Here is a 12,947-nt window from a genome sequence, read left to right on the forward strand (position 1 = left end):
CTAACAGTAGAAATGTAGAAGAGAAAGTGAGACGGAGAGGAGACCAGCTGTTGACTGCAGGGCACTGCCACCTGCTCTGGTGGTGGCATTAGTTGGATTTGGGGCAGTAGAGATACACTGGTTACTCGAAAACAGTGCAACAGATGTTTGGTTGCAATAAATCTGCGAGGGTAGGAGCAGTGCCAGAAGCAGCAACCCCAGCCCCAGTCTGACCACCATAGCTCTGCCCATTGCCGCTCCGTCGGCGCGTGGCGCGACTCTCTGAATGCTCGGCGCGTGGAGATCTGCTCGGCTCGTGCGGACGCAGGCAAGGTGGGGCTAAACAGTGCTTTTCTTTAGCATCATTCAATTTTGGAACATTATCATACAGGTTATTAGCTGCAAAATACCTAACATGACACCTTTATACATTTTGTGATTATAGTAGTGCAAAATATAAAATGTATACTTGCAACTTTGTGAATTCACTGTGTGTAAGTTATATATTAAATCTTTGAGTTTCAATTTTATTCTTATACATGATAATTTTGCAAAGTAGGAGAATTCCAAAAGAAAGAGTTTGGTACAACTTTGAGGTAGTTCTCAAGGTTGCTTTTATAAAGAAGGTCAACTATTTTCAGGTAATGTTATGATTTTGAATTGCCATTACCAAATATAATTGTATTAGTAGCTTGGAAAGAATATAAAAATCTTAATTTCTGTTTTGAAGAAATTTGAATGTTTATTTCAGGAGGGCAGTTTTGATTATATGTGTATGCACAAAGTTTTTCTGGATATATCATAATAAAACAGTTCCACAAAAAAAAAAAAGAATATGTGTGAGGCAAAAGCTTTTCCAGGGAGGACCATTGCCATTTTCCTAAATTTTATTGGTCAGAACCAACAGGTGACAACTGGTACTCTAAGAGTTAAATACCTCACCCCGAGATTTCTCCTTCCTCTTGCAATTATGATGCTTGAGTAGAGGCCACCAGGTCTCAGGTTTGGATTTCAGTGGCTTCAGTGGCTAGTTTCTTCAGTGGCCAGTTGTGTAAATCCGGGTAGGAGATGGGAGAGGTCAGGCCTCAGTGTTCTCCTTCATGGGTTGTGAGCATAGAGATAATGAATGTCCAGTGCTTAGCACAAGTGCTGGGCCCATGGTGGATGTCACTATGCAATGAGTAAGTGGAGATGAGTATGAAGCCCTAGGATGATGAGGGGGTCACACTGATACAAGGAGCTCTGCCAACTCAGTCTTCTTAAGATTAGGAGTAAATGTTTCTGGATCAAATGGATCTCTTAATTCTTTTGATGCCCTTTCCTTTTTTGACATCCCCACAGTGAGGATTTCTTTTGGTGCTTAAAAGGGTCTAAAACTGGGAGGTGTCTGGGCAGCAGTGAGTGGAACCAGGCTAGGAACACAAATGTGCAGATTCTCATTGAATTCTTTTAAACTATTTTGCAAAGAATAAAAAAAGGGTATTCAAGGGACTGGAGGCATGGCCCAGCAGGCTCAAGTACCTGCCTTGTTAGCCTGAGGACCTGAATTAGATCACCATAATCCATCTAAAAAGGCCAGAAGTGGTAACCCATATCTGTAATCTTAGCACTACTCCAGGAAGGCAGAGCTAGAAGAATCGACTGGAGCTTGAGGATCAGGTAGCCTGGAGCATGCAGAGCTGTGGCAGAAAGCCTGCTTCAAAGCAAAGTAGAATCAGGGAACAGAAAAGTTGTCCTCTGATCTCAACATGCATGGTGCTCTGCTCTCTCTTCCCCCTCTCTCTTACACACACATACACACACACACACACACACACACACACACACACACACACACTCTTCAGAAAATGGATATTAGCTATCAGACATTTAGAATGAAGGGCAGTGGTGGTCATGAATCATACCACCTGGGAGAGCAGTCTTGTATATTGCATTTTCTATTGTCTTTTATGTCCAGTGTTCACATACTATGCTGTGTGAACACCAGGATGTTTAGGAAAAGAAAGCTCATCAAAACAAGGTTTTGTTTGTCTTCTTCATCTTTATTTTTAATGGTCGGGTCTTAGAGAAATGTAGTGGCTTACAGGACACCGTCCCTACTCATTCTTCTTTGTGAGTTACCTGAATAGCATCCCGTGGGTTCATGGCACTCAAGGGAAGAAAAACCTCCAAACCTGTAGCACCTTTTTCAGTTCCCTAGGTAAAGGAGCAATCCCTTTAAGTGTTTGTGTCTTGCAGATGCAAACCTTCCTGCAGGTGGGCTTTCCCACAGTCTGGAGTCATGGCAAGCAGCAAGAAGATCATAAGCTACTAGTGTAATAGATTGTGCTGGCTAGTTTTTTGTCAGCCTGACAGAAGCTAGAGTCATCTGGAAGAGGCAACACTATTTGAAGAATTGGCTTACAGGCCAGCAAAGCATTTCTTTTCTTTTCTTTCTTTTTTTTTTTTTTTTGATTGATGATTGATGAGTGAGGGTCCAGTCTACTGTGTGTGATATCACTCCTGGGCAGGTAGTCCTGTATTATACAAGAAAGCAAGCTGATCAAGCTGAGAAAGCAAGTCATTAAGCAGTATTCCTCTCTGGTCCCCACTTCACTTCCTGCCTCTAGGTTACTGTCTTGATTTCCCTTGATGATGGACTGTAACCTATAGCCAGATAAACCCCTTACTCCCCAAAGTTGCTCCTTGTCAGTGTTCTTTCATAGATACAAAGACACAAACTAGATGGGAAGACATACTTTTTATGGCCTTGTCAGAACCCAAGCTGTATGCATCAGCATATCACCTTCAGTTATCTACTGGTTACAAAGCAGGAGAAAGAAGGAGGCAGAATTTATTGATTCTGTAAAACCACCTAAGTGACACTAGCTAGTCTCCCCTTAGCTAGAGTTGTCTGAATAACTGACACCTGTCTAACCAAGTGAAGTCATATACAATGTTTTTTTCTTTTTCCTGGAAAGAAATTATATATTTCCCCGCCCCCCGCCCCTCACTACCTGTGACAGGCGGGTGAGCTGACTCAATCCCATACCAACTGCAGCATTTGGGAGAGCGGGCCCTGCACCTATCCTAGGCATCACAGTGGAGGTGATCCTGTTGACAGAGGTGTGGGTGAGCCTGCCCTGAGAACATGAGCATGGGAGATCTGGCCTCACCCCTCATCTGCCATATGGTGGCATGAGCAAAGGAGAGATTACCCCCTCTATACCCTGTGGCAGGTGGGAGAGCTGGCCCTGAGGTCATGACAAGGGGAGAACAGGCCCTGCACCTCACCTGAGCAGCAGAGTAGAGCTGACCCTGTAGGTTGGGGTGCAGATAAGCCAGCCCTGGGGGTGTGAGTGTGGAAGAGTTGGGCCCTACTACTCATCTGTCAAGGGGTGGTATGGGTAGGGGAGAGATGCCACCTCCTTTCCTCATGCCACCTGCAGCAAGTGGGAAAGCTGGTCCCTGGGTCATGAGAATGGAAGAGCTGGCCCTGCCCCTCACTGTCTGCAGCACTCCAGAGAGTAGGTCCTGCACAGCACAGTAGAGCTGACCCCATTGGTGGGGGTTGCAGGTGAGCCTGCCCAGAGGTTTTGAGAGTGGGAGAGTGGACCCCACATCCTTGTCTGCCCCTTGGTGTCGAGGATGAGGGGAAGATGCTCTCCCTCCTTCACCCCTTGCCCTCCCTTCCTTGCCCCTTGCCACCCAATCTCCCTTCCCACCTGCACTTGGAAAAGCAGGCCCTGCAACTCACCTGACTCCATTGACAGAGTACGGGTAAGTCAGCTGGAGAGCATGAGTGTGAGAGATCTGGTCCTGCCCCTCATCTGCCATATGGTGGCATGGGTGTGAGAGAGAAGCCCCTGCACTTCCACCCCTCACTGCCCATGGCCTTGAGGTCACAAGAGCAAGAGAGCTTGCCCTGTCTCTCACCAGCTGCAGCACTCAGGAGAGTAGTCCTTGCACCTCACTTGAGCAACACAGTAGAGCTGGTCTTGGTAATGTAGGTGTAGGTAAGCTGACCCTAAGGGCATAAGAGTGGAGAACCAGATGCATAGCTATCTTGGCTGTTTCTGGAGTGCTCACCTTGGTGGTGAGGGTGAGGGAGACCTGGGGCTGACCAACACAGCAATCATCTAGGCCCAGAATCAGGGCTGAGTTGGCTCAGCCCAACATTCACCCCATCTGTGAACTGCTGGAGCAGGTGAAGGAGCTGGTCCTGCAGATTCAAAACTGCAGGATCTTCATGACACAGGAAAACACCAGGATATCCAAGAGGGGTCCCAGTGAGGAGAAGCCAGAGGCTTCAAAGCAGACCATTGGCACATTGTAATGAACACTTGCAAATAAAGATGTATGGACTGGAGGGTGCACTGTGTGACTCTCACTGTGTCATACTACAGCTTCCATGATGAGATTTCCCTTTTTCTTTTCTTTTAATTGTTTTTGTTTTATCTTGAGGGGGAGGTTGCAAGGGCAGAGGGCAGATGTGAAGAGGAGGGAAGATGAGTGGGATTGAGATTCATGTTGTGAAATCCACAAAGAATCAACAAAAAGTAACGTTAGGAAAAAAAGAAATTATATATTTCTTAATGTCTGTGTGGTGCATTATATTTTTCTTGAAAAGCAAACATTTACAGAAAGTCTTAAAAGGCTGGCTTTTTTGCACACTCCATGTCTCTGTGAGTGTGTCAGGTGTCTTTCGGGATTTTGTTGTTGTTGTTATTGTGTCTTTATTTTTTATTTAAATTAGAAACAATCTTGTTTTACATGTCAATCCCAGTTTTCTTTCCCTCCCCTCCTCCCTTTCCCCCTACTGACCTCCTATCCCATCCCCTTTCTGCTCCCCAGGGAGGGCGAGGCCTTCCATGGGGGATCTTTAAAGTCTGTCACATGCCTAGGCCCTCCTCCATGTGTCTAGACTGAGAGAGTATCCCTCTATGGGGAATGGGCTCCCAAAGTACTAGGGATGAACCCTTTGTTCATCACTCCTGCCTCTCTGCAACTGGATTCCAGGAGATCAGCTCAGTGTTTAGCTGTGGGTGTCTGCTTCTGCTTCCACCAGCTGCTGGATGAAGGCTCTAGGATGGCATATAAGGTACTCACCAATCTCCTTATAGGGGAAAGGCATTTAAGGTAGCCTCTCCACTATTGCTTAGATTCTTAGCTGGGGTCATCCTTGTAGATCTCTGGAGATTTCCCTAGTGCCAGATTTCTCCTTTAGCCTATTGGCTCCCTCTATTATGGTATCTCTTTTCTTCCTCTCATCTATTCTTCCCCTGACTCAATCTTCCTGCTCCCTCATGTCCTCCTCTCCCCTCCTCTTCTCCTCTTCTCTTTCTCCTAACTCCCTCTTCCTTCCCCCCATCCTCTCAATTTGCTCTGGAGATCTTGTCCCTTTCCCCTTCTTCAGGGGACCATGTATGTCTTTCTTAAGGTCCTCCTTATTTCTTAGCTTCTCTGGTGGTGTGGATTGTAGACTGGTAATCCTTTGCTGTATGTCTAATATCCATATATGAGTGAGTACATACCATGTTTGTCTTTTTGTGACTGGGTTACCTCATTCAGGATGGTTTCTTCCAGTTCCATCCATTTGCCTGGGAATTTCAAGATGCCATTGTTTCTTTTCTCCTGAGTAGTACTCCATTGTGTAAATGTACCTCATTTTCTTTATCCATTCTTCAGTTGAGGGGCATCCAGGTTGCTTCCAGATTCTGGCTATTACAAATAATGCTGCTATGAACATGGTTGAACAGATGTCCTTGTTGTATGAATGTGCAAGACAGGTGTCTTTCTAATTCCTAAGTCAACAAATATTTATTTAGCACCTTTTACAAGCTAAGCACTATCTTAAGTGTTGGATCTATCACTGGGTAGGGAAAGAGACAAGGCCTCTGTTTTCCTCTTGTCTTATGTCCTACTAGGGGAGGTAGGTATGGCTCTAAAAACACATCATACCAATTCTTGCGTATTCAGGTACAAGCTGAGACCAGTATGACCAAGGACCAATCTAACAGCACCTTGGTCTAGAGATGATTAGGGATTGTGAACTTGGAAAATTATCTCTGAGAAAATGATGGTTGAGTTGAGGTTGAGTGTAAATAAATTAAGTTTAACTGGGTTTGTATTGTCATAGAGAAATGACTATTGGCATTCTATCTTTTTTATAGTTGATCATCTGTGGTATCTTACTTAGACTTTCTGTATATTTAGATAGGCAACAAGTTCAATTACATTTTCCAGATACTCCAACCAGGTTTCTCAAATCTAAAAATAAAAAGGTATCTCAAACCAGTTTTTCCTGTTTTAATTTTTTTCACATATCTACTCACTCACCAACAAACTAACTATTCACTCTTTCCATCCATCCATCCACACACCCATCCATTCAAATGCACTTTTTCATGTGCCTGAATATGTCTTGTACCATGATAGAAAATGGTACCATGGTAGAAAACTTTTATACTATCCTACTTCTCTCTTGCCTATTCAGGTATCATGTTTATTAATTTTCACATCTGTCTCCTTCCCCCAAAAGCTCCTGAATCAGGAATCAAGCCGAATTCATATTTGGATTCCTAGCACCTAATATGGTAAGTGTCATGTGGCATTTAAGAAATTCTCATTAAATAGATTTGATGTGTTACCATTATTGATTGTCATAACACTAAATGCAGCTGAATTATTGTTGTTACTGATTAAACTAAAGTTGGCTGGATTTGTTTGGTGTAATCTGATAGTACCAGGCTGTAAAATAAGTAGATGGTTTCTGGTGAGATCTCCTCCAGGACCCCTTTGCACTGGTTCCTCCATAGCGCTAACACTTTTCTCTTCAGTGCTTTGGGTCCTGGAATCTTCCAGGTAGCTAAAGCAACAACCATACTTCCCTGATCCTTGGGCAGAGTAATGACGTGAGAAACACAAAGGGCTCCTGTTCCTTGGACACTGTTGTGTGAATCCAGGTTTTTCTATTACTATGGCAGCCTATGCATTGACATATCTTTGTCACACTGTGCTACATTGTGTCCCTGGACTGCAGAAGACTGTAATAAAAAAAAATCACAAATAGAAGGAGCTTAAACAGGTTTCTTAGTTACAGAAATCATTTCTATACATTTCACAGTTGAGTTCTTATTTTCCTAAAAAAGAAGTGAATGAAGGGCATCACATCTCCCTCTCAGCTCTTAAAGTAGACTTGTGAGATTCAGATATAAAAGGGGGCATATGTCTTCCCTCATAGGTGCAGTGCAACCCAAATGACTTCCATTTGCTTTTCCTTGTTGCTTTAGCCATCACAATAGCTTGATTATATCTTTGTTTCTTTTCTCTTTCTTATATTTTCCTTAAGGTGTCAGACAGTCATCCAAGGAGAAATAAACTTATAAATCACCTGATGGTAACATTAAGGACTGTAAATCACAGATCCAGTCTGATCACAGAATCAGAAGGTTTGAGACATGTCAAACCTTTCAACAGTCTATTGCTTCTTCTAACAGTGTGTCAGTTCCTCTTCATGCTGGGGTGTCTGCATAAATTCTGGGAAGCTGGGGCTGATGTAAGAATAAAGCTGAAATGTCTTCAGACGACAAGTTACCTTAGACACTGAACTAAATTGTTTTTATTTTTAAAAATCTTATTTCAGAGTTTTATTCCGTATAGGAGAGAGCCAACTTTGTCATCTCTGTTTACTCAGGAGATAATATAAAATTTGCCCTAATGCTTTAGGAAGAGTTTCTAAGCCCCAAGCCATTTGCACTTTCCCTTCGATGTCACTATGCCATCTCCTAAGGAAGGTGCATATTTATGTGTACATACATCATAAGCATGTGTGTACATTTGTATGTACATCTTGAGAGGCTTTTCATCACCCTCTAGTTTTCTGATGACCCATTCTTGAGTTCACTTATTTTTTTCCTCACACAGGGGAAAATTGGGAACCTTTGCAACACATCTCTCAAATTAAAATAGAGATCATAATTAAAAGATTTTTGGCGAAGATTTTGAACATCAAGGTTGAGCAGGCATTTCCAGATTTACCGAGTCATTGCTCACTGTATCTTGGAGAAAGTGACGAGGACTACCGATTTTCAGATAAACAATTTGATTCTGGAGGAGTGTTCCCCCGAAATTCCCCCAATATAGAGGTACATGTGTCCATGTCAAGAACTACCCTGCTCTTTCAAATCTAGGAATGAATTTTTGTGGATGAGAATTTTTGAATAGAAATACTGAATCTGGTCATGTAAGTAAATGATTTTTTTCTTCATAGGTTTGTCATCATGTCTTACATTGCTTCCCATTCCAAACATCTCTTCCCCAACTCATGAACATCCCCCAAACCCAATGACACAGTTTTTCAGTTGTCCAGCTAAATAAGTAGTGTTTCTTTTTCTAGCTCACACTTATTATTAGACAAAGTTGGCTACTGCTCTCAAAGGGTAGGCCCATCTTGACATCTTTATTTTAGTTCTAAAATGCAAGGTGAAGGCCAACAAGCCTTTGATGGGTGTAGCTGAGAGAGAGGCACTCTTGTAATGCTTTCTCTTTATAGCCTCCATTATCATTTTTCTCCTACAGTGAATCGGATCATCTTGGATCTCATTAGCCAGCCCTCCCAATGGCTTGGTCTGCTTCAAATGGATTGCTAGCTGCAGATCATGCATGCTCAAATATCTCATCAATTCCACATAATTCCTCTAATTGAGAAACTTGTACTTTCATTGCGTCCTCAAAAAGCAATTTCCTAATGACTTATTAAAATAACGCCATTTGCCAGCCTTTTAAGAAGTCTCACTTTTGCATGGTGTCACGCTATAATTAGTAATACAGCGCCAGTGATTAAGCTGAATACCAATTTGAGGCACCCGCCACAGCTGTAGTGGAACTCTGTCACTAATGGGGTACGGCACTTTGATTGTTCCTTGATACCTGAGTGCTGCAGCGATACCTAGATCATGGGATTACCTTGAAATGTTGATTTCAGATTCTGGAAACCATGGCAACAGTTGGCTCAAACGAATTCAAGCTTTAAAAACCAAGATTTTATTGTTGAATTTCTTTGCTTTTCTTTTTTAACTCCTTGACTCACAAAACTCATGGGAAAATAATTACAGCTAGACTTTAGATAGCTATTGTGTGTTCTGACCATTCTGTAGGAAAGGGCAGGACACAAGCATAATTATCTTCCCAGGAGAAAAGGGAAGATGTAGCCGACGGCCGGTGTCCGGTAGCAAGCAAAAAATACACTACTAGAACTTTTCCAGTTGCCCAGTCTTGGAAATTATTCTTCTTGTACTGGAAATGGAGCACCCCAAATTCTACAGCCAAGCATTGTTTTATATATGTTTTTCTCTCCTTCCTTCCTCTTACCACACCCTTAATATAGGCAAGAGGCTCTGGTTTGGACCTGCCATCTTTCTGGTTGGTCCTTGTGTCTGATTGATTCTGCCCATGGAAACCTGTGATGACTTTCAGAATACAAATAAAATCCATGTTTTAAAAATGTGAATGCATTTAAAAATGTGAGTACATTACCAGCTGGGCGTTGGTGGCACATGCCTTTAATCTCAGCACTCGGGAGGCAGAGGCAGGCGGATCTCTGTGAGTTCGAGGCCAGCATGGTCTCCAGATCGAGTGCCAGGATAGGCTCCAAAGGTACTCAGAGAAACCCTGTTTTGAAAAACCAAAAAAAAAAAAAAAAATATGAATGCAAGCTGTTGGCACAATAAAATGGCTTTGCATACTCTCTGAAGTTTATTTCTGTCACTTCTCTGCTCTTCCTTCTCTCTCTGGGCACATGAGACTACCAGCATTCCCTGTGCAAAGTTTGCTGTCTCTTTTGTTTTTTAGAGTTTAGCTGTTCTTTCCCTATTTTTCCTGATATCCATCATAGCCTCAGTCCAAATGTCTTCTCTGAGATTCTCCTGCAGCCTATCCATTCCTCTTCTGCCCAGTTTGCCACCAACCACATCAGCACCACAGAGACAGTTTATTTCATGTTAATTAATTACATATTCCTATTTTTCTGCTGTGTAAGGAACTATTTAAAGACTGGAAACTTGTCCTATTTGCATTTTTATTTTCGGCATTTAGCACAATTAATGGCACATGAAAAATCTCCTAGTGTTTATTGAAATGAATAGTCACTAAAACAGATTCAATGTCAGTTCTTCATTGAAATAGCTCAGAGAGATTAGTGAGGGATGAAAAACAAAAGTTGTTCCCTTCACTCTTTTCAGAGCTAATCCTTATTAGGCTAGTGCCAGAATAGCTCCTGTAGACCTGACTGGCACAGATACTCCCATCTTATGGGCCTCATCAGCTGTTCAAAGAAATATAACAGTAGACCAAGGCAGAAGTGATAGAAGCACAAAAAGGCAACCCAAGGCTGGTACTTTAGTGTCAGGATTGGGTGGAATGCCCCTTAATGGTCCGCTGCTATCCCATTCACTTCCCCAATGCCCTAGACAAACATAATTTCATTTCTTCACAGACAGTTTTACTCAACAACTGCCCAAGACCCTGGGGGATTCATTCCTCTGCTCCTTTTGGACAAAGCTGTCCTGTACCCACCTCGTTTTTGTCCCATTGTTAAACAGGTAAGTGACTGTGATCATTTGAGCGCAGTAGGTGGTCACACTCCCATACCAGTTGCCCATCTCTATTTGCAGCTGAAAATAGAAGGGCTCTAGTTCAGGGCTGCACTCTCCCCACTGGTACCTTCTTGTAGACACTTTTTAAGCACTTTAGTCATTTTACCCCCAAATCCCAGGCTACATTGATCCATCTCAGGGTTCAGAAAGTTGTCCTGTGGTAGCAAGAGCTGTGCTTCCAACTATTTTCTCTTAATGATAAAAAAAGGCTGTTTGGGCAAAGAAGGCCTAGAAACAGCAGGGAAAGTGAGTTATGCTTGTTCTGGGGCAGAGGCAGAAGTGATAGTGCTGACTTGGGTTTTCCTGTTCCTCTCCAGACCTCTTTAATTTGTCAAGCCTTCTTTTTCTACCCTTGCTTTTTATTGTGGGTTCTATTAAGTTTATTTAAATATTTCCCAGTTACTTTTTTCCTCAGTTGTTTCTTGAATTAAGTCATCTATTTCAACAGAATTTAAGTGAATACTGAAATCGGGGTAAGACATCAGCAGTCTCAATAGATTAGCACAGCAAAGTCTCTTTCACTCTTCATTGCAGCACCGGGCAGGGGTGGTGGTGGTGGTGGTGGTGGTGGTGGTGGTGGTAGAGGAGGAGGAGAGGGAGGAGGAGGAGGAGGAGGAGGAGGAGGAGGAGGAGGAAGACTCCATGGCCTTATTCATCCTACCTAATATCCTGCCACCGAGTTATATCCTCAACTTTTGGCTTTGTTGAGACAGCGTGTAATGGTTAATATTGATTGTCAATTTGACAACATCCATGTTCACCCAGGAGATGTGTTTGGGCATATCCGTGAGGAATCATCTAGACGAGACTAATTGAAATGAAGAGACCAACCCTAGAAGTGAACTACAACATTTTAAGCTAGGAGTCTAGACTGAATAAAAGGAAAAGCTGAGCACCTAAGGCCCCCACCCCTCCTGACTATTCGTGTGGTGAGGAGCCGCTCCTGTTGCCCTGCTTTCCCCACCACAATGGACTCAAACACTGAGCCAAACACAATCCTCCCGACCTTAAGTTACTCTGGTCATGTATCTTATCGCAGCCACAAGAAAAGTGAATAATAAACAGAATTTCTCTATGTAGTTTATTTAGGCTGATCTCGAGTCCACAGTTCTCTGCCTCAGTCTCCTGAGTACTGATATGACTATCAGTGTGGCCCCAATGCCAGATGCAAATGTTCTTTAGCTGCATATTCAGGAGAGAGGAACTGGCAAGCCCAATGTAAGACACATTGTTCAGTACTGGGAATTAAACAGAAGTGAACAAGAAGTTATGTTTGGATTCAGTCTAGGGAGTCAGAGACATAAAAACGAACAAAAAGCCCAACGAAATACAATATGGTACCGCTGCAGGTTTCTGAATAAAACATTACCTTTAATGGTCTAGTTAGTTGTACATGACCCAACAATCTAAGATGCTGGGTATTTATTATCATCAAAGATGGACCTCGGTCGTGGCTCCAAGCTTGTTGTTGCATGTAGTTGAAGATTATAAAGGCACAGACTTTCATGGGATTATTTGAAGAGGAAGCAGGATTTATTAAGAACTATTACACAGAGCTAGAGGGATGGCTCAGTGGTTAAGAGCACCTATTACTCTTGCAGAGGACCTGGGTTTTGTTTCCAGTACCCACACAGTGGTTCACAACCATCTGTAACTCCAGTTCTGGGGGATCTGACACCCTCTTCTGACCCCCATAGGCACAATACACACATGGCACACATGCAATCAGAACACTGATAAACATCAAATAAAAAAAATCTAAAATAATTTTTAAAAATTAAAAAATATTACAGAGAAGTGGGAAATTCAGGAAAAGTAGAAATTAAGGAAAAGTGAGAGAAACTCATGAGAGCAGGAAGAATTTTCAAGACAGGAAAAATCTGCCAAACTCCCCTGTTTAGGGTTTCTATAGAGCTGTGTGGATACTGAAGAATAGTTGAGGTAATGGCAGTGTGATGGGTTAATTCTCTGGGTTTTCATGGACTGAGACAATGCCCCCCCCAACTGTATGCATGTCCTGCTTGCCTAACTAGGGAGATGACCGTGTTCTGTTCGGTCATTTGGCGGTGACTGGAGCTCCACTCTGTCCACCTCTGACTTGTGCTTTGATTGCTATTATCTTTGACTCTGCTGTTTGTCATTGTGTTGCTACCTCCAACCTTGCAGTGCCTGTTAATTATTCTAATCTCCCTTTGTTCTCATAGTCACATGATTGGCTTGTGGCTTTACCATGGCAGAGAATTTAATGTCATACCCACCAAAATGTAACTTCAGTCTTTCTTGGCTGTCTTATATTTAACTCCTTGTTGATGGGGTGGTCTACAGAGGTCTCCT

At 42.8% G+C, this 12,947-nt stretch overlaps 1 protein-coding gene across 1 annotated transcript; it reads right to left on the reverse strand.

Annotated features, from left to right (window-relative positions):
- Positions 1–231, reverse strand: LOC100766359 (signal transducer CD24-like). Its single transcript, XM_035452549.1, has one exon. It carries the CDS (start codon positions 229–231, stop codon positions 1–3), a length of 231 nt encoding a protein of 76 aa, XP_035308440.1.
- Positions 232–12,947: the final 12,716 nt, after the last annotated feature.

This window comes from Cricetulus griseus, assembly GCF_003668045.3.
Source record: "Cricetulus griseus strain 17A/GY chromosome 1 unlocalized genomic scaffold, alternate assembly CriGri-PICRH-1.0 chr1_1, whole genome shotgun sequence".
NCBI classification, from domain to species: domain Eukaryota; kingdom Metazoa; phylum Chordata; class Mammalia; order Rodentia; family Cricetidae; genus Cricetulus; species Cricetulus griseus.